Here is a 20,533-nt window from a genome sequence, read left to right as displayed (position 1 = left end):
GACCCTGTTTTTCAAGCCGTTCATACTACGAAGTTGAGCCTCGCTGAACCGGAAGACTGTTACAAAGTTATTTTAAGAATGAGTTATTAATCCGTTAATTAGTAAAAGTTAGAGAAGTCAGAAGCTACAGTCAACTCTCTCAGCTGACCAATGACCAGCCTGCCGATCGCCTCCTGGTCCATCCGCCCGGAGTCCAGTCGACAGCGGAAAGCCAGTCGCAGGACGTCCACCTGAAAGAGCGTCTTTTTCAAGACCCGCTCCAACTCCATCGTTTGCCGTTGCCAGGACACCCGACTATTGCCGAGCTTACCAGACTCGCTGATCTTCGGGAAACCTGCTTCCACACGGTCGAAACCTCACAATGGACCCCCGGCAAGTAAGGCTGAAACACTTCCATGTCTTCCTGCTGAGAGTTGATGCTAAAGCTTTACTAAAATTATCACTTAACCCAATCAGGAAAGTTAGTATAGTCTGAGTTATTCCTTAGGGCGACCCGTCTTCTCGTTCCTACGGTTTATACATCTAAGTTGACATAACACTATTTACTGTTGCCAATAATTTTCATTCCAATGTTTCTATCCTTCTCATTTTATTTTCACTTCATTTTCCTTTTATTTTATTTCATTCTCATTTCACGAGTTTCATGGCTACATGTTTGTTCGTGTTGTTGTTTGTTTGTCTAGTAGGTAGTTAATAAATACATTCATTCATTATAAAGTCGTTGTTCTGTGTTTCCTTCTCTGCAGAGAAAAGCAATCCCTGAACTGAAAAGATCTCATGATCTTTAGACTGATGACTGATTAGTATAGCCAAGTAAAGGTCTGTTTTTCCTTCCTCTATGAAGGCGGTGCCCCTACGAGTGTAATTTGATATCTTGAAGTTTCATATTTCCATACCTTTACTAAATTCTAAATTCTATATTTTCGACTCCACACGCTACACGCCCCTGACGCTTACACAACGCTACGCTTGAAAATAATGACCGCCTCGTGGGCGTGGATGTGTCTGTAACGGATGCAGGTTCTGTTTTGTTAGCAGAGGTGCATATTAAATAAATACCGGTCGAATATAAATGCATGGAAGTAAATTTCACCCACCATCTGCATCCACGACTTCAGACACCGTCCTCCACTGCTCTTTTTCTTTTGTTATGATGTTACACCAAAGTTGCCTCGTATAAAATTGGGTGACTGCACACGGCAATAATAAACTTCTCCTCTATTGTATCGAGAGGAACAAATGACAGGCAGAACTTGTTTTGTGGAAGAACTTAATCAAAAAGATACATATTATTCGCCCGTGTTACCCGTTTGAAAATTTGCATCCACTAGCTGAGAGGTGTACTCCTCCCCGCCGCTACACTTGCAAACTCTGTCTGTTTACCTTCCCACAATCATCTGCAAATTTTCTATGCTAACTCTCATTCAAATGAATAGGGAGTGTCCCTTCGCCTGCAAATTTCCCTCCAAGTGAGACATTCACAGTAAGGTTAGTTGAAACTTCCTACATGGTGACACATAGCAGGTGTGAGGCCACCAAAAAGAAAAAAAAATGAAGGCGAAAACAAAAAAAGCTCCATTGTAAGAGTGAGCAAGTTTTAAATTAAAACTCAAAATCTGCTCTTGTCTCTTTATTGAATGTATCACACAGAACCTGATTCTATACACAAAACAGCATTGAAAATGGCTAGGGTAATATATTTCTATGAAAAATGCACATTAATTATTTCGGCCAGTAAAACTTGGCAGGGAAATCCATTTAGTTTATCAGCCCTTGCCAGGAGAACCAAAAAGTGAATGTGGGACATTTTCTGAGTGTGTGTGGTTGTGCATCGGAGGTGTGGTCAACGTACCGTCACCTTCTCTAAGTCAGCTTCTGAGGAGGTGGGAGACAGGGGGCTGATGGGACTGAGGGAGGGGGAGCTCCCAACACTGGATACGTACTCGGGATCAGGAACGTACAGAACCTGCAAACACAATCCATGTCTGTATTTACACAGGCTTTGCCTTTGTGCAAACACACATGCACACAACACAGGCATGCACGGGTAGAGATAAAAAATATATATATCTCTCACACACACACACACACACACGGACACACAAAGCCCAAACACACATCTGACAAAAAAAATAGCATGAAATCATCCGGATGGCCTCATGCTATTGACAAGGATAAACAGAAAAAGGGAAAATAGGACAGTCGTGACAGTGAGTCAAAGTGTCAGAAAACCATCAGCCATGGGCATATATGGCTGATGTTTTTCAACTATTTACAACACATACAAAAATGTAATCTGTGTAACATGGTTTTATCATGCTTATGTTTGATTTGTTTCTGTACTGATGGAATGTATGCATCTCTATGTGCGTTGTAAGTGTTGTTGAAAGTCAACGTTAAAGACGGTAAAGACATGCTGATGATCTATAGAAGTAGTGGTGAGTGTGTGTTCTATCTGAATTGTGGTATAATGACCAAGTAGGGGGTTGGCTAGCTGTCTTAGATCAACAGCACGATGTCAAGCTAAAAAAAAAGAGAGAAGCACTACTTGTTCCTGTGATAGAGTAGACAGGAACACAAAAAAACTCTCCAGATGTTGATTCCTTTGTGATCCAGACATGGATCCAAATTCAGCCTATGCTGAGAAAAAAACATCAAATACAGGGATGGCTAAAGAATCCCTAACCTACATCTATACTGCTCATATAAAAAAAAAAATGGCACTTCTACAATGGTTACATCTGTAGGGTGCCTCTAAATCATGGGACCTCTGCAACAGCTACATACTGAAAAAAAGGGAGAGGCATCAAAGCAAGTGTAGTTGGCACTGGGATAGCTTTTTAGATTGTAGATTTTGGGACGTTATCCCAACTAACAACTGCACCACTGAGATTTTGTCAGTTGAAACATGTCAACAGAGCCACAGCTGTAGGGTTACAAAATCAGCTGTTTTTGTTGTGGTGCAACTCCAGCCACAGCCATGGAATGAGAGGAGACATGATGGTGCGGTAAGTGCTCTCCACACCCCTCTGTTTGGATGCAGCTCAACTCTGCATTGTTTGTCGCGCCGAGAGCCGAGAGAGGGAGTGCCAAAAGGGACTGGCGAATGTGGCTCGTCTCCATTAGACTGGATTTCGCTTTGACGCCAGGAAATACGGAGACAAAATATCATTTTTGGATGTCTGTCACATTCTCCGTTAAAAGACACATTTTGAATTTGGGACCATTTCTGCAAAAAAAAGAGGGAAACGTCAAAGCCGGGGAAGTTGTCAGAGTTTCTAGCAGACTAAAGATGGATGGCTGTGTCACGTTGTCAGGACCGAGGTTTCTTCAGGGGAATTCAACATCTCGCATTCCCTTATGCTATTTTATACAAAAATAGGTGTTTTGCGATGAGTGGTTGCATCCTAATGAGACATGTGACACTGTAATGAGTGGGCAATTAAGTGGGGATACAGATAGCTGTGATGTGAACAGAGTGAGAGAGCTAGTTAACCTGAGACAGTGAGTGGATGAACAGATGCAGCGTGTGTGAGAGGAAGGTTGGTGTCCTGCAAAAACCTTTTATCTCCAATTTTTCCACTTATTGTAATTGACAACTGAAAAAATGTTTCATGATTGTGGGATCAAGGCAAACCATTGAAAATGCATTCTGAAATATAAAAAAAAAAGCAAGAGCATCAATTAGAAAACCAAGCAGTTAGGGGGCTTTTGCAGATAAGAGGTTTTTGTAGGACACTGATGAAGTGATGCAGCTGAATATATCAATGATGGCGTGCACGGTGGTTCACACCTGGCCAGGCACCACTGCTCTGGAGAACAGCTTGTTCAGCTGAACCAGCTCGTTGGGTGTGGTGTCAAACTTGAGCGCAATGCTGTTCAACGTGTCCCGCGATTCCACCTGGACCACAAAACAAGAGAGAGGCACAGAATATCACACTCCTGCTTCTGTTCAGGGCATTTCCTTCAAGCAGTACGAGTACGGGACTCTCTAAAATGTCACACAGGTTTTGAATGTGCATTATGTTTTTTCATGGCAAATAGTGATATGAGAGGGAGAAAGAAACCTCTTCCTTAGGTAAAATCTGAAAATATTGGTGGACAATTAATACTGAAATACTCAAATTCTTAATGTGGGCTAACGTGGAATGTTGCTCTTTTTTAGATTGTAGATTTTGGGATGTTATTCAAACTAAAGCTTTCAGCAGTTGACCGGGAACGGACTCCCATAGGATGCAACAATGCTGGCAGAAATATGAATTAATAAGTCATGTGTCATCTTGTAACTTGCTGGCGTAGTACCATCTGTCATTTTCATCACCCAAGAACATGGAACACAAGTCTGTGTGGATTGTGTTTTTAAATTCCTTTTGTTGAAGCAAATCATTCCAAACTGTATTAACTATACAGTGCAAGCAGAAAAAGATTAAACATGTGAGACGAAACATGTGCCCCTCCACCCTGAGCTCAGCTGCTGCACCCTGCAGTGTGACACAGGTGCATGTGCTTGTCTCCGCCAGTTAAAATCCATACAACAGAGATGTGCTCCATGCGTCTGAACTGGTTAAGTACCTAACATGTCCTGTGGGAGTTTCTACCCTCCGAATAAGGATGACAGTCATGTCAGGAACTCCTTGTGTGTGTGCGAGAGAAATGGGGAATGTGTGAGAAATGCGAGCTCAGGGGAGAGAACCTGGGGGAAACAGACAGGCAGGGCCGACTCTGAGCTGTATATAATTAGGATAGGATAATGGCGCAGTGTGTTTTAGTGCAGCAGTCATGGGACTTGTGGTTCAGCTGCCTCCACGGTGCTCTGTGTGTGTGTGTGTGTGTGTGTGTGTGTGTTTGCGAACAGCCCAACAAAAAACACCAAGGAATGTCAGCTTCTCCAAATTCTTGACATGACAGTTTCTTTCTGGGAGGATATTCTTGCGTGAACAGACAGACAGACAGACACACACACACAGAGTCACAGGCAGGTAGACAAGGATTAACACACTAGACATATGAGTAAGCAGAACCAGACAGACACACTGGAACATCAGCAGAGCAGGATCATTGTATGTGAGGCAGTAACACATGACACGGAGGCTACCCAGTAGGAGACACATTGGGATCGAGGGGAAGAAGCTGAATAGAGAATACAGAAACTCAGAAGCCCTTAGCAACCAGTGAATCTCTGCTGTAAATGTTACAGTAAACACCGCTGATGATGATGTGCACCAACTCAAGCACCAAACACAGGCAGTTTGTGCGTCTCCAGGTAGCAACTGAAAGCCATAATGAAACACAAAATTAGAAATTATTACAGCTTTTACTGCATTACGGCTGAGTCAGACTGCACATCATGAGGCAAAACCCGTCGCAAACTCAGAGAGAAAGAGAGAGAGGAGAAATATGCATAAGCTATAAAGTGGTTATAAAACAGAGCTGGGAGGAATTTGTACTTCAAATATTTGAAATATACAAAGTGTACATGAATTAGCAAGAACAACAGAGCCATATGGGATAATCCCCAGAAAGCCTGGCTCCACAAGGCAAGGGAGGCTAAATCAAGCACTCATCAAGTAGAGCAAATATTCAAAGTGTGTTATTTATCCAGTTAGGTTGAGCATCTTCTGAGGATGGGATACCTTGAGCTGAGGGCAGGCCTCGGGATAGGGCAGGACTTGGGGGGTAGAGATAGGAAAGGGAATAGGAAATTGCTAAGTTTTGATGGGGTTTAGGGTGAAATGAGGCTAGGTTAGGACTGAGATAGGAATGAGGGTGATGGTAAGGATCGGGCAATAATTTACATCCTCCTGTCAACCAATCTTCATCATATATATAGCCAACGTAGCTTTTAATTGTGCAAGGAAGGGACATTTTTAAATTTAAATTATAGTATATGTCCTCGAGGTCACGAAACAATAAAGTGACAAACAAGTGAGGTATTGGTGAATTCCCAATAGGAAGCAGTAGCACCAGACACTCAAATGGGCCAAAACCAGCTCACCCTGAGGAAGGCCGTGGGGAATGTCGGCTGTGTTTACACTACCATCTGTGCTGGCTCTAAATACATTTTAAATCAACTTGAGCATCGTTTTTTTCCCTGCATGTACTTCCCCATTTGAGTGTCTTGCACTAGGCGACATTTTAAATGACCGAAGATCAAGATAATTTAGTCTATCTCCAATTCCCGATGTATTCATCCAATGTGGGGGTAAGGTTGAAGGCTGAAGCGAGAACTAAGCCTGATGCTGGGATTTAAAGGGGCATTCAGTGTGCCTTGAAAGTGTCTTGAAAGTGTCTTGAAATGCCAATGGGCAGGGAACTTTTCCAAAACAGAGTACAGCCCGAAAAGTGTTTTGAAAGCCAGAAATTTCAGCATCGGGTGAAGTAATCGTTGAGTCAATATATTATCCAGATAATTATGCTCATTTTGTGCTATGGGGCAGTAAAAATCTCACTGTCCCTTTACTGATAGCCGGGGCTGGAGTTAGACACAGGCTGGGCAGAACGAGGGCTGGACTGGGTCAGGATGTACTGGGTCAGGCCGGGCTGGGTGGGATGCCCTGCCCTCTGGGGGAGAACTAATCAGATCTGAGGTGAGTCATGCTGCTGGGACACAGTCTCGCTGAGTCAGCCGTGCAATGCAAGTTTGTTTGGGCAACAATGAACAAGGCTGAGTGGGGATGCGGTGTGTGGTATGGATTGGCTGGATAGGCTGAAGCCGGTCTGAGCTCAGCTGGACAGGATTTAGCAGTTTTACTGTGCCAGGCTTCGATGAGCAGGACTGCACTGTTCTTGCCTAGGCAGTGCTAGACGGGGCTGGGCAGGACTTGACTATTCTAGGCGGGACTCGAGGGGGTTGTGCAGGGCGGGTCACTGGGTGCAGATGGGTGTCACTGCAAAGACCAAAGTCAAACCTTTAGGCTTAGAAAGACCTCAAAGCTTCCTTTACCCCTCGTTAACACCCACCACCGCAAATCAGACTATACGGATTAAAAATAAAAAGCAACATTCACGACTCAACATTAAATGAGTGTTGTGACAAGTGAAAAATGACATAATGATCGCATATTAAATTGGCTGTAAATCCAGATGTCCATTTTTGCCCTGTTCTATAAACAGATCTCCTTGATGGGTCAAACAGGAGATACACAATAACAGCAGTTTGTTGAGCTGATTAAATTGTCTGGCTTGATTAAATGTTAATTTGATCATTTTCTAGAAGCAAATCATATTAAAAAGCATCCTTCATAAATCAAAATGCTGTTTGATATCTTGAGATGTTCACTGCTCATTCATCAGGCCAGATTTAATCCAATAATTTGATCAAAATTGAGATTAAGCTAAATGGAAGTGTAGCACTGGCTCCGACTTTCACAGCACAACAAGAAACACCTCAGCGCTTTAGACTGCAACGGCAGCAAAAACAACAACAACAAAGAATACAAGAAAACACCGAAGTTGAGGAAAAAACACAATAAAGGAGATGTGAGGAGGATGCGGTGATGGGTATTTTTCCACTCTAACAAACTGTAAAACATCTGTCTCCCCTCTCCTCATAACTCTGTCATTAACAACTGCTCTTTGACAGTATATGACAGTATCAAGGACCTGTGTGATTTATGTGTCGTCTCATCAGATTTGTAAAGGGGGGTGGTACTGCTTCATTCAGACAACACCAGCACATCATGTTGATAAATATCCTGTCTCAAAGAGGAGAGGAGGCATCATAGAGATCAGACCGACAGTGGCAAAGTGTCGGTGACACTACAATGACATACACACACACACACATAAACACGCACGCAAACTATGTATTTACAGCATAGTCATAAAAAGCAGCAAAATAACATAAAAGAAAAACACAGCCTAGACATCAGAAATCATTGCTGCGCTGTGTCAAAACTGACCAACAAATTGCCTCATCCAAATAGTATTTACAACCCCCGTTTCAGTACTTGTGTTAGTGTAACGTCCTTGGTACAAGGCTAGCATTTTAAGACTGAAAGTTGAGTGCATCTTAGGGGACGACAAAGAGGTTTCTTATTTCATCCAGTTGGGAACATAAAGAGTTAACAATCAGCTCCTACAGTGTCAGAGCCTTTCATCCAGGCGGGTTCAGCACAGAGCATCGATTCTCCCTAGGTGCCATTTGCTACCGTCTCATCCATGAACTATTTATTTTTAGCTTTATAGCTCCTCTGTTGCTCAGCACAAAACCAACCTATAGGACATTCAGGCCTATAGGGCATTTACAGTGGCTGAAAAGCAGCATTTGTATTCTGTTTTGTATCCTTGAATATGAGGTTACATCTTTGGCTAATGAGATATAGACAGTGAATGGAAAACACACAAAATGAAAAACCTCTCCTTTTTGCTCCAAAATACATTTAAAGCTTATGCTTGCTTACCCATGATAACAGTCAGTTCTTGTATCAAGAGCTCAGTCAATCAATAATGGGCCAACATATGTCTGTAGTCCAATGAGGTAAACATGAGCAAGGCCAGATGTGGGGTGATCTTGGCACCAACTGTGGCGTAATAATATGATTCAGGTCCTTTAAAGGTCCTTTGGCCCTTTAAGCACAAGTGTGATTATGAATCACATTATCTACATAAGCTAATAAGAGTAGGCCTATATCCAGCTTTGTACATAAAGGACTGTCAAGGTGCCACGAAAATGACACGTGTACATCTAACCCAACCAAGCCTAAGAAACGCAGCCATTGATCGCACTGTAAGAGGAGCCATCTCTAACTCAATTTACCGGCAGAAGACAGGGGACATGCAAACGTGACCCACTGATAAAGACCTACTATTGACTCATTGACAGGAGAAAGGGAGGGAGGGAGAGCGAGAGGGGGAGAAAAAGAGAGAGAGAGAGAGAAAGAGAAAAGGAGAGGGAGTCGTCACAATCAGGATCATAGCCACTAATGACAGGTAGACCCTATCTCCTTATCCTCTGGATCAATAAAGCCCATTATTCATCTGGAACTGGGGATTAATAATTAAGGCACTTCCAGTTAGGGTGACATCCCCCCTTCGAGGAGAAGGGTAGAAGAAGGCCGTGGCGGCCATCTTGAGAGTGACTGACATGTAGCTAATGGTCACCTTGTTGAACAGGAGAGGACGCACAGATCCAACAAGGGCAGTCAGTCGGACAGCCAAAGACTAATGGCTCCATTAAAGACCCACTGGCATCTTGGTAGGAACATGAGAGTGAATCTATGAGTGCTACTGCAAAAGGTCAACTATGGAAGTAAGATGCTATCTCAGAGCTATAGCTTCATGGTTAGATTAACCTGTATTTAAGTGCAGCCATTCACAGGACATTGGCTAATCCTCGTTTTTATGTAAGACCTCTTTCTGCAGTGGTTCTACACAATGCCCCTTCTGATTTTCAAGAAAAAAAAATAAATAAGAAAAACGTCAAATGCAAATCATAATCAACGCAATGAATTGAGTGAGTCATCAAACTAAAACTAATAATAAAACTCCAGTATATGGTTTAATCACCCATAATGCCATATCAGGGGAGCTATTGCTCCAGCAGTTTATAATGAAGGATGAATCCCTGCTTTAGCATGACAGTTGCCATGGCGATCTTGTCGTTACTACCCTAATGGCATGTGCATTGTGTGCGACTGCATCCTTGCTGATCATTTGGAGACCTAATTTTAGACCCATTACAAGTGACAGGGGAGAAAGTCACATTATTCTGTCTTTCTATTTCAAGGGGACACAGAGCAAGTGGAGCAAGTTCACTGTCTCACTTTCAAGCTCTCATGAATTCATCCTTGTGTCAGGCTCTGACCCATAACCAAAGACGCCGTGCTTCTGCAGCGATAACCTTTCCATTGATTTACCAACACAAATAATACAGGGATCTAATGAGACACAAGAAAGACAGAGAAGGCAAAATCTGTTTCAGGTCTGTGGCAATGTCATGCCTGGGAAATGCTACAGCTAGGGGCTGTTATAACAGGAGATGTCATCCCCCTTGTTAACACAAAACATGTTAAAAAAATGTAATGTATCGCCACTGGCTAGCTATAGGTTTTAAAGAGAAACAATGTTTTATCTCCCTACTGTTCTCCCTTGGTTAAATTTAAACAATGAGCACAGCCTCTAGCATGTTGGGTGGAGCATGTGGTTTAAATGACTGAACGGTAATAGGACAGGAGTGAGCTGCTGATGCCTGGTTTGTGTATTCTTCTGCCCTTCTATCTATCCACCTCTCTCCCTCTTCCCTCCATGCATTCACCTCTATTCCCTCATCTTCCTATTCCCTGCATCCCTCCATCATCCTCCACTCCCCATCTCCACACCCCTCTCCTCCCATCATTTCTCGATCATCCTTTGCCTTGCTCTTCCTCTCTCAGACAGGGAGCTGTGAAAGCGCTGAAACAGTGGGATCCCCTCTTCTACCCAGCAGTGAATAATGCAATCAGGGTGACTGATTGTCAGGAGGATGTGGAGTTAAGATTGCTGCCGATGTGCGTGTGTGTGTGTGTGTGTGTCAATGTACGTGCACACACCTGGCACTTTGTGTATGACTCATCTAATGCCCGCAACTCCTCTAATGCCCACAGTGTTTCCTCTCGCCCCAACAGCCAGGCAGTAATCAATTCAATATGCAGACGGGCCGACACTGAATGACCGTGCCACAGTCATTACCAGCCATCACGTTCTTCAGCTGTGAGACAATCGTGACACAACTGGAGCATACATACAGTAAGTTGGAGCATTTGTAAAACATGTAAATTGGCGATTAACTGCATCTAGACACGTTTGTCAAAGTGAGTGGACATTTTCTGGCAAATGAATGAGCGCTATGATCCCCACTTTACTACCCAAACACACACACTCAATATTAGGGATGGGACGATATATCGAAATTCAATATATTGCAATACAAAAATATGACAATACGTATCGTGGGGCAGAAAAATGAATTGCATTTTTAAATTGTTGTTTACATTCTAGCAAGCCAATGGCATCGCTAGAAAGATTTGTGACTCAGAAATAAACCTAATTCTGCACAGTCATACTTTGTTGTCATAGAACTTTTATTTATCACATTGCATCGTGGTTGTATCGAATCGTGAACCTCACATCGCGTATCGAATCGTATCTTGAAATAAGCATATCGTCCCATCCCTACTCAGTATACATAATGATTGTCATAATGATGACTAACCCCCTCATGTTGTTGCGGGAGATGTACAATATCATGGATACTGATAACTTTCTACTTCCTTCCCCAATCTACAAACTTTGAACCAAAATTAGAACTATGTTCTCTTGATAATAAGCAGTGCCACTAAACAAAATGTAATGAGAGGTGCTGTGCCAATTATGCTCAGAGCACTGCAACGAGAGTTTGACTGAGTGAGAGGGTAACAGTGGTGGGTAGGGAGGTGCAAGCAAAACAATTAAGTACAGCTCAACATAAAACCTATCTGCAGCAATTTGCTAGTCAAGATGTCCCTGTGGGCCCCCGGTGTTCATGCAAAAATCCAAAATAGAAGCCCAATTGGAGCATGTGTCCTTGGCGTGTTAAAATGATGTCTGTAGATAAATATGTGGGGCCCGCACTTCCTCAGTCCTTCATTTTCTTTGACTTTGACTGGCCGCCCTCTCAGGCAATTGGTAGGAAGACAAAGCTTCCCCTGCATCTCTCACCTCTGTGTTGCTCTTTGCCTCTCTGTCTGTGTCTTTCTGTCTCCTCATCTATCTCTGTTGTTCCTAGAGAGTTCAAACACTTTTTTAATTGGATGCAGGTCAGCCAATAGCTGGACTTGGCTGAATGGGCTGGCGTTATCAGTGTCTAGGCAGATGGGTTGCAGCTGTTCAGGTTATTTCTCAATATGAAAAAAGAAGATAGAAAGAAGAGTGTGAGAGGGAGAGAGTGGGGGAGGGAGAGAGAGGGAGTGAGATTCTATTGATAAGGCATGGATAAGAGGAAACCCTCCTTTTTCCTGTGGGCGCTGGGCGACAGATTATAAACTTATCTGCTGGAAAACGAAATAAGGAAACATCGCCGGCCATCCCCCGAGCGCGGGAGATGAGTTTAAGATAAAGCCGCTTCTCAATCACCGGAACGCTGTCTGCCATGTGTCTCTCGCAGTGTTGGGGATGCTGTGGAGGAGAGAGGGAGCAGAGAGACAGCCGCGGCACACTAAGACGGTCGGTCACACCGCCTAAAACACCCTCCGAGGGCCCCAGCCTCCTCGCTTCGTGCTGCCGCAGCATGTCAAGCTACTGGACACAATCATTGGCAGTGCTCGATCCATCCATCACACTATCAGCAATCCGTGAGAGAGAGAGGGAGAGAGGGAGAGAGAGAGAAAGAGAGGGAGAGAGAGAGAGAGAGAAAGAGAGAGAGAGAAATGCCTGACAGGCAGAGGGAGATGATTACTTATGCTGTGTGACTGAGATATGAGCATTTTGCCCCTGCATCTACTGTTTTTTCAATGTAAACTCTCCGTGCCCTGTGTATTTTTCCCCATTTCCCTTTCTTTCTCACTCTTTTGCCCACATCAAGGCCATGACAAAGTGCTTCGCCTATGACAAATATCCTATTGTAACGGGCTAGGCTGTTAACGCCCCAGCAAGGAAAACAAGGGTCTTGTCAATCAGTGGCTCTTGGCAGACAGACAGGTTGGAGGGGGGTGTGGTGGAGGTGCTGTTGGTGCTGCTGGAGGTGTTGGAGATGGGGGAGGGGAGCCAATCACAGCAAAGCTTACAGTATCTCCAGGAGAGCCCAGATAACAGTGGAGGCTTCACTTCTGGACAAAAGTGGAGCGACTGTCAAAACAGAGAGAAACGAAAAAGGAGAGGAGTTGGCGAGGAGAGACTGAAATGTCAACGAGAGCCAAAATCAATGTGGTGTAGAAATGAGCGGCCACCAACCCTGTCCTCCCTCCCCTTCCCTCGCTCATTCCCTCCATTCTCCCTCCCTCCATCCCTTCCTCTCTCCTCCACAGGCAGACAGTCAGAGCTCAGCCACAGCAATCCCCGCTCCTCACTGTTGCCACGGAGAGGCGAGGAAAAGCAGCCTGACTGCAGCTGGATTTGAGGGTCATTTCAAGAACACAACCAGGCAAGGCAGAGACAGGCTCCATTTTCAGTTCACACCGGGGAATCGGAGCTCTCTCTACCCCTCTCTTTCTCGTTCACCCTCTCTCTCCCTCTCTCTCTCTCTCTCAATCGCCTCCCCTCCCCTTCTCCTACACAACAGCTAAATCAATAGAAATGACAACGCAGTTGGAAGGTCATTCGTGAGCAGAGTGCGCTCAGTGGTGGAATGCTTGCTGATAGGTGACACAGAAAACGAAAACGAATGGAAAAACAAACACACATCCTGCCAGCAGTCCTCCCCCTCTGTTCTGCTCTCGTCCGGCTGGAGAAATGTACACGGCAGCTACGATTTCTCTCTCCTTTCTATACATCAACATGCAAAACGGGGTGCTGCGCTGCTGTACGGCAAGTCTTTAACAACAGAATAAATCCACGCCGGGCGTTAGAATAGGCTGTCTATCAGCTGCCGTAGCCTGTCCGCCTGTGGACACACACAAGGTCCTCTTTATGTAAACAGTCGCTGAATGAGGCACACGTGTTACACTGGCAAAATACAGAAAATGCTTCTCCCCCTCACTAATGAGATACCGAGCATGGTCAGGCAGGGTGCCTTCACAACACACCGCACCACCAACACAGCCGCTACAGCTAGAATATCGCTGAAGCTACTCAGGGCTAAGACAACAACCAGCAGACACACAGAAACAGCAGTAGCACCAGAGAGAAAGGAGCAGAAAGAGCAGAAAAACACATAACGACAAACACGCACACAGACACACACACACACAAACAGACGAGTTGCTTCTGTTGCGTTACTCACAGAATATTCGATGGTCCCTTTGGGTCTCTGGAACGACATGCGCCTCCCATCCTTCTTCTCTGGGGTCTTCTTCTGGCCGGTATCTGAAAGCAAGCGAGGCAAGGTACGCATTACATTCATGTTCCTCTCTCCCCAGCTTGTCACAAGCTGCCGTTTCCCAGCCCCGTGGGTAGACAGCTCATTCGTCAACAGTGAGCGAGCCAGCCAGCCAGCCAGCGATGTGAGCTGTGAGCGCCGTACCACTTTCTCTCTCTCTCTCTCTCTCTGTTTCTACCCCTCTGCTCTCTCCCAAGCTCTCTCTCTCTCGCGCGCGCTGTCCTTCTCTCGCTCGCGCTCTCTCTCTCTCTCTCTCTCTCTCCTCCTAGCCCACCACACAGCGCAATGACAGGCGTTGAATGCAGTTCACCTTGCCTTCCCCCTGTTGCCTCTCACAGCAGACAGAGACCAGGCTGACCTCCATCAGGATGCTGCTGAGGACGAGAGGCTGGAACTGAGAGGACTTTTTGGGAGAAGATGGATGGGGGGGTGCTAAGGGGGGAGATGGAGAAGAGAGAGGGTGGGGGCTAAACCAGAGAGTGGATGGATAAGAAGGGAGGGTTTGGAGTTACTGTGGATGGGGTAATGGGGGATGAAGACTGGAAAAGAGGGAGCTGAAGAAGGGGGTGGAGGTTGGAGATGTAGAAGAAAAATTTGGGGGGGTTAAGATGGAGGGAAAAATGTGAGGTTAAGGATAAAGGATGGGATTTCTCAGGTTTGTAGGACATACAACTTCCATTCATTTTCAAAGGGGCATCACTGTTTTCTACCTTTTTGTGTTCCTGACTAAATCCCAGAAGAATGAAGGTGGTGGAGGGTAAGACTTGAAAGTAACGGGTAGGAAACTGGTGGGGTTGAAGGTGGAGATGAAGAGTTCGATACAGTGTGGAGGGAAAATAGGACAGCATTTAGAGGTGGAGAAGGTGAAGGGGGGCTAAGGCAGAAGATAGAGAAAATGGAAGGGGTTCAGGGCTTAATGAGGGCTGGCTAATGGGGGATTTCAGATCGAGAAGACGATAGATGAGATGGAAGTACAGAGGACAAAGAAAGTGAGGGTGGATGGCGATGGAACTAGGTGGTAGAAGGCACATGAAGAGGATGGGGGGTTGGGAGAGGATGGGAGGAGGCACGAGCATGAAGGCAGAGGGTGGATGGGATATAGAGCCAGGAGATGAAAGACAGTAGAAGAAGACAGGATGGGAGATGAAAGAGATTGGAAGGAGACTCTTGGGAATGGAGAAGATAGAGAAGGGGAGGAGATTGGTCTCTGACTAGGGCACAGAGCTAAGAACAAGGAGCATGGGCGAATTGGCTCGAAGAATGTATAGCATGGCCTCAGGGGGTGGGGGGGTACCATGGCATCGGCAAGAACAGTTATATTTGAGACTGGACCTGGGAGTAGAGTTAGAATAAGGGCAGGAGGTCACTCTTTGACTTTGAGTTGGGGTGACAGGTTTACGATGTATGCGTGTCACCCCAATGCCCCCAGATGTCTCGCTTAAGCTTTTTCCTTTTGTCGGGTGCTGCCGTTGACTAATAAGTCCCTTTCCTTGTGTTTTTGTCATCAAGCATCTCAGATAGCCAACATGAGTCATACACCAGTGTTGCTATTTCTGGGGCTCAGGACTGCCTGGCAGAAAAAGGGAGGGAGGGGGAAATCAGGGCTGCTTCAGGTGTAAATATCAGTCTAGAAGAAAATACAATGGCTTCCGTTCATGAAATGTACAGTAGGCTACTGTACAAAAATGACCTGTAGTGCCATGAAAGCCTTGGATAGGGAGTTGTTTTCAGAGCAAGCACAATGAGCATACATGCAAACTGCGGGTGTGCACCCATTGACTTATACAGCATCAAAATGAAAACCATGGGAATGGGATGAATACTTTCAGTGAGGCTAGGATGTGGGCACATACAAACTGTAGCTGTGGATTGCGGATAATAAAATTGCATTGTGGGTGCTATTTGGAGGCAACGTGTCATAACTGAGATCCCATGCCTTCATGTTATGAAATATAATCCATTGTGTTTCTGTTTAATTCCAGGTCACGGCAATACAGCAGACTGCATGCAACCAGACTAAGTCAATAAACAGTGGAGGTGTAGATCTGCTTTGTTAGTTGTAGAATTGCAAAAACAATAAAGATTTGCGCCATTGTGTTTTGCTTTTCTCATAGCTTGGCTCATGTGCTTATACACGATTGTCAACACTAAACCAATACAAGCTGTGCATGATCAGGGCTAATACAAGATCATGCTCAAATGCCCCAGATTCCCAAATAATGGAGAATGAGAGGAGTGGGAGAGAGCGAGAGAGAGAGGTACGGAGAGCAAGAGAGAGAGCGAGCGAAAGAGAAGGAGAGAGCTATGCATTAGCAGCTGCAGGGGTGTTTGCACATGGTGAGGCAGTGATTGGTCTAAAATTAAACCTCACCATGGATGGTGGCACAAGAAATGGGCATTTTATTCACACTCGCAGACGCACAGCGGAGCTCAGCGCAGGGGCATCTTCAACAACAAAGGCTCTGGTTTCATCCCACTCCATAGGAAACCAGGAGCATCTGTCGTCCCTAAATAAGCCCTGCTTTTATAGTACGAAGCTACTTGTCCATAAATCACAGTCTGTTTGTTTTATCTAATCAATCTGCATTCTAGGTGAAAGAATTTCAATTTTCAAAACTGTGAACCACATTTTTGCAGCCAGCGTCCATGCTGATAAAGTATTTTTCCTTTTTTCCCCCTATTTTGATATAGTGTTTGCTTTTTTTGTTGTTGTTTTTTGTAGATGTGAAGCACCTCATGGAAAGTAACTCACATATTCATTCATTCGTTCATTCACTCACGGTTAGCCTGTCTGCCCCTAGTGGCTGTTAGGAGGCATGGCACACAGCATGCTGAGAATCACTGTTTGGTTTGCAATACTGCTGAACTGTAGAGTGCTTCGCATCTATGACACTGTTTGTCCTTGTTAAACATAATTTGTTGTATGGTAATGCATTGAGACAGCATGGTATAACTTGCTCAAAATGGCAGAATCTGGAGCATTGGGAGATGCAGAGGGCACGATGAAAAACCATGGAGAAACGAGCCTGTGGCCATTGCCAGTCCAGATAAAGAAAATGCAGTTATCTTTGCTAAACAGTGCTGTGGAAAAAATTGTAATAGAGGTGAGTCAAGGTCACTAGTTATCTAATTTTAGTTCAACCAGTTGAAACAACAATTACCACAGTGTAAATGATTTTACTGTTGCCATTTCCCATCAAGAACATTTGGCGTATTAATGGCTTGAACTATAACACAACGACATTAGGTCAACTGTGAGTCCAGCTGTACGATTCGGCTGTTGAAAGGAGCTGCTGTGTGTCAGGAAAACAAAGGCTTCCTCTCACTGTGCTGGGATGTAAACGGTCACAAGGACTGGTGCCTGTCTGAGCAACACAGATGACTAAAAAAATGCGTGATGATGACTGCAACCGAGCCATGGCCATCCACACTGCCTCACGGCTAGCTACCCTCTGAGACAACATAACACGGCACGCTGTTAGCTCAGCGGTTCTCAATGTGGGGTTCATCCTTGAGGGGGCTCCAGGGGATCTCCAGCAAAACGAGGAATAGTTTGATTTCCCTATAATTTAATTCACTAGAGATTATTCCAATTAGAAAATGTAGAAGAATGGCTATTCTAATCATGGGTTGCACTCTAACTACAATTATCTCCAGTGTAGACAGTTATACAATTTCATTTGAATTCAAAAACAAAACATCTTTCCATATGGGGGTCTCTGAGACATAATCAAATGGGTGTCCGTGGTCAATCCGTGTGATACATTTCTGACATAGAGCTACTTGGGGACACAAGAAAAGTTCCAGAGAAATGGCTCATTAGAGAACCATCTCATCTTCTCCGTATAAAAATGGTCGGAGAATGCTTCACGGTCCCGCTGCCATCTTTAGCCAGTCCAAGAATGTGTTTGCTGACTGTAGGGCTGAGGGGCAGGCAGGCAGCGGAGCGGTAGATCTGCTCACAGTGGACTGACTAGCGATTAGTGCAGCTACAGCCCTGCAGATCAGCTCTCTTTCTCTCTCTCCCTCTCTCTCTCTCTCACACACACACACACACACACACACACACACACACACACACACACACACAATCAGAAACACCAATGAAAAACACCTAGCAACAGCTCTAAAGAATGTTTCAGTCAATGAGTATTAGGTAGTCGCACATTGTGAAGATCTTGTGCAAGGACATCAAAACAAAGTTAACATCCTGATTGAAAGGTTTGTGTAAGAGCAAATTACGCTAACTCACATAGACCCCTTTTACACCTGGCATGAGTCTTTAGTGATCAGATTGTAACTGAAAGAGAAAAAACATAAAATCCAGGTGAATGTACCCAAGACACACTTAACATCCGATCATCCAAACCGCCTCTGGAAGTGGTCAGGGACTCAATTGGCCACATTAACAACAAAGTATAAATGCAATGCTTCTCCAATACGCATACAGTAGCTGTAAAATAAACCTAACAACCAGAAAGCGTAATCAAATCCAACACTTGGCAGGCAGCTCCAACAGTACTTGTCAAAAAAACAGTAGATTGTCAGGATGCTCATTGATGGGGAACAAGCAAGACAATGTGGGTTTTGAAAGGCAGAAATCTCAGCACCTGGTGAAGTAATCGTTGGGAGTATTGGTATTGATCAACAACCCTATCAACCCCCACAGATGGATGGGGCAGTAAAAATGGTACTTATCGAGCCTTTAAGGACAGAAATGGTATGAGAGGAACCGAGGTACATGGTAATCTCTGTTTTGGGAAAGAAAATGTTGATTTCTTTGTGTATGTTGGAGATGCATTTAGAAATCACGTGTCAAAGTAATCCAGCTAAGTCATACCTAGACACACCTAGTCATACCTAGACATAGCTAGTCCTCTTGAGTGCATGGTTGTGACTAAAAGGACAGGGCACAATGTGCGTCTATCAACAACCATGTGTCCTGTCGAAGCATCCTTGAACAAGACGATGAACTGCTACCTGCTCATTTATTTCAAGTAACTGGACAAGAGCGTCAGATAAATGCAAAGGCCACTGCATTCTGTATTTGACTAAAAACAGTGTGTTCTGTACATATGCAATCTGTTGAGTATGAATCACGGCTGCTAAAAATATAGTTCCCTCAATCTGTAAACAGCCATGACAAACCGATGCGGGAAGGGAATTCGAGAGACAACAACTATGTGAGTAACGTTCCCTCATGGTCTGATAGAACACACAAGCAGCCAATTTCCCTCTGCTCCCTTGTCTTCCCTGCCTGCTGGCTATAGAGCCCCCCCGGATGTTATTTTTAGAAAGCCCCTCGACGGTAGGGGAGGCAAGTGCTCTGCACCACAGCCATGCCGAACAGGTGCTATGCAGGAGTAGTGCAACACTGCTGTAGACTTTCACAGAAAGTCGGTGAGGGATGGAGGACGGACTGCCTCTTTGGATTGGGTGTTCGTGACGTATGTAGACTACAATCAGCACAGCCTGTATTTCGGCTGTTACATTTAACACAGTGAGAAAGCAAGTTATTTATGACTTTTATCAACTTCTATTGCCGACCAAAGAATTGCAACAACATTGACAGCCAGAAATCTCAGCACCTGGGCAAGTAGTAATTGCTGAGTCATTGGTATTGATCAACAACCCCATCAAATCCCTGCCGATGTGCTATGGGAGAGTAAAAAGCTTACGTACTGCACCATTAAGAGAAACAAGTGTCATGCAGTAAAAAAAACAAACAAAGAGGGGATACTCTTATCCTGACATGCAGGCCACACTGTTGGGTTAGGAGGGATGGATGGAGAGTCGTTACTTCTGACTTGAAGTCAACAGTCTGTGAAAAGAACAGTCTGTTCGGTCAGTGCAGTACAGTATATACAATGAAATGCTTCCTCAAATAGAACTGGAATGAAAAGTGCTGACTATTAGGAAGTGACAAACTAGGGCTTTAAAGCCAAGCTGGTGGTGCTGTTATCTTAACACCATGTCGTTAGGCTGTACATGACAACTTTATTGCAGCCAAGACAACTCTAGAGTTTCGTGGGTCTTATTCCCATGTGCAAAGAGAACTAATGTATTATGTATTGCATGCAAGTATCATATATCATAAGTATTAATGTGCCATGATTTAGAGAGCTGAGAGGGGCAAAATGGGTTTTTTGACGGTGTGTAGAGTGTCTTGATAGTGCCAGGGATTGTGTGTGGATGCTACAGAGAGCATGCTGTTTGAGACAGAGTAATCTCACACCCTGGGATACACTTCACATTTGGCTGCAGACAACTCCTCCGCCAGAAACACAGTCCTCACTACAGCCCCTAACAGCAACGCAACATGTAAATGGATTATCCTACTTAATACTGTCAATTACTTAAAAGGAAAACCAAGGCAAGAGTGAGATTTAAAATGTGTTGACTGCAGTGTGGCTAATAGTCTTAGATGGAGTGGGGGGCACCTGGCTGAGGCAGACATAATGTCCAGATTTGAGAAAGAACATTTCTGGGGACTTTTTTAATACTTTAAATTCATATAGCCTAAAGGAAAGAAATTGTAGGTTT

The 20,533-nt window shown here is 44.5% G+C and overlaps 1 protein-coding gene across 3 annotated transcripts in view; it reads right to left on the bottom strand.

Annotated features, from left to right (window-relative positions):
* Positions 1-20,533, bottom strand: part of oxr1a (oxidation resistance 1a) — a 59,813-nt gene that overhangs the window by 30,545 nt on the left and 8,735 nt on the right. For 2 of the 3 annotated variants that reach the window (XM_071902411.2, XM_071902412.2), the window contains exons 2-4: positions 13,895-13,977; positions 3,794-3,901; positions 1,853-1,966 (exon numbers count right to left, since the gene is read on the bottom strand). In XM_071902411.2, coding sequence (XP_071758512.2) covers positions 1,853-1,966; positions 3,794-3,901; positions 13,895-13,977 — 305 coding nt within the window. The remainder of the gene's footprint in view (positions 1-1,852; positions 1,967-3,793; positions 3,902-13,894; positions 13,978-20,533) is intronic. The other variant, XM_071902413.2, reaches the window with a different exon arrangement.

The sequence above is a fragment of the Centroberyx gerrardi genome, chromosome 12 (genome assembly GCF_048128805.1).
Source record: "Centroberyx gerrardi isolate f3 chromosome 12, fCenGer3.hap1.cur.20231027, whole genome shotgun sequence".
NCBI lineage: Eukaryota > Metazoa > Chordata > Actinopteri > Beryciformes > Berycidae > Centroberyx > Centroberyx gerrardi.
This window is presented reverse-complemented; position numbering and strand designations above follow the sequence as displayed.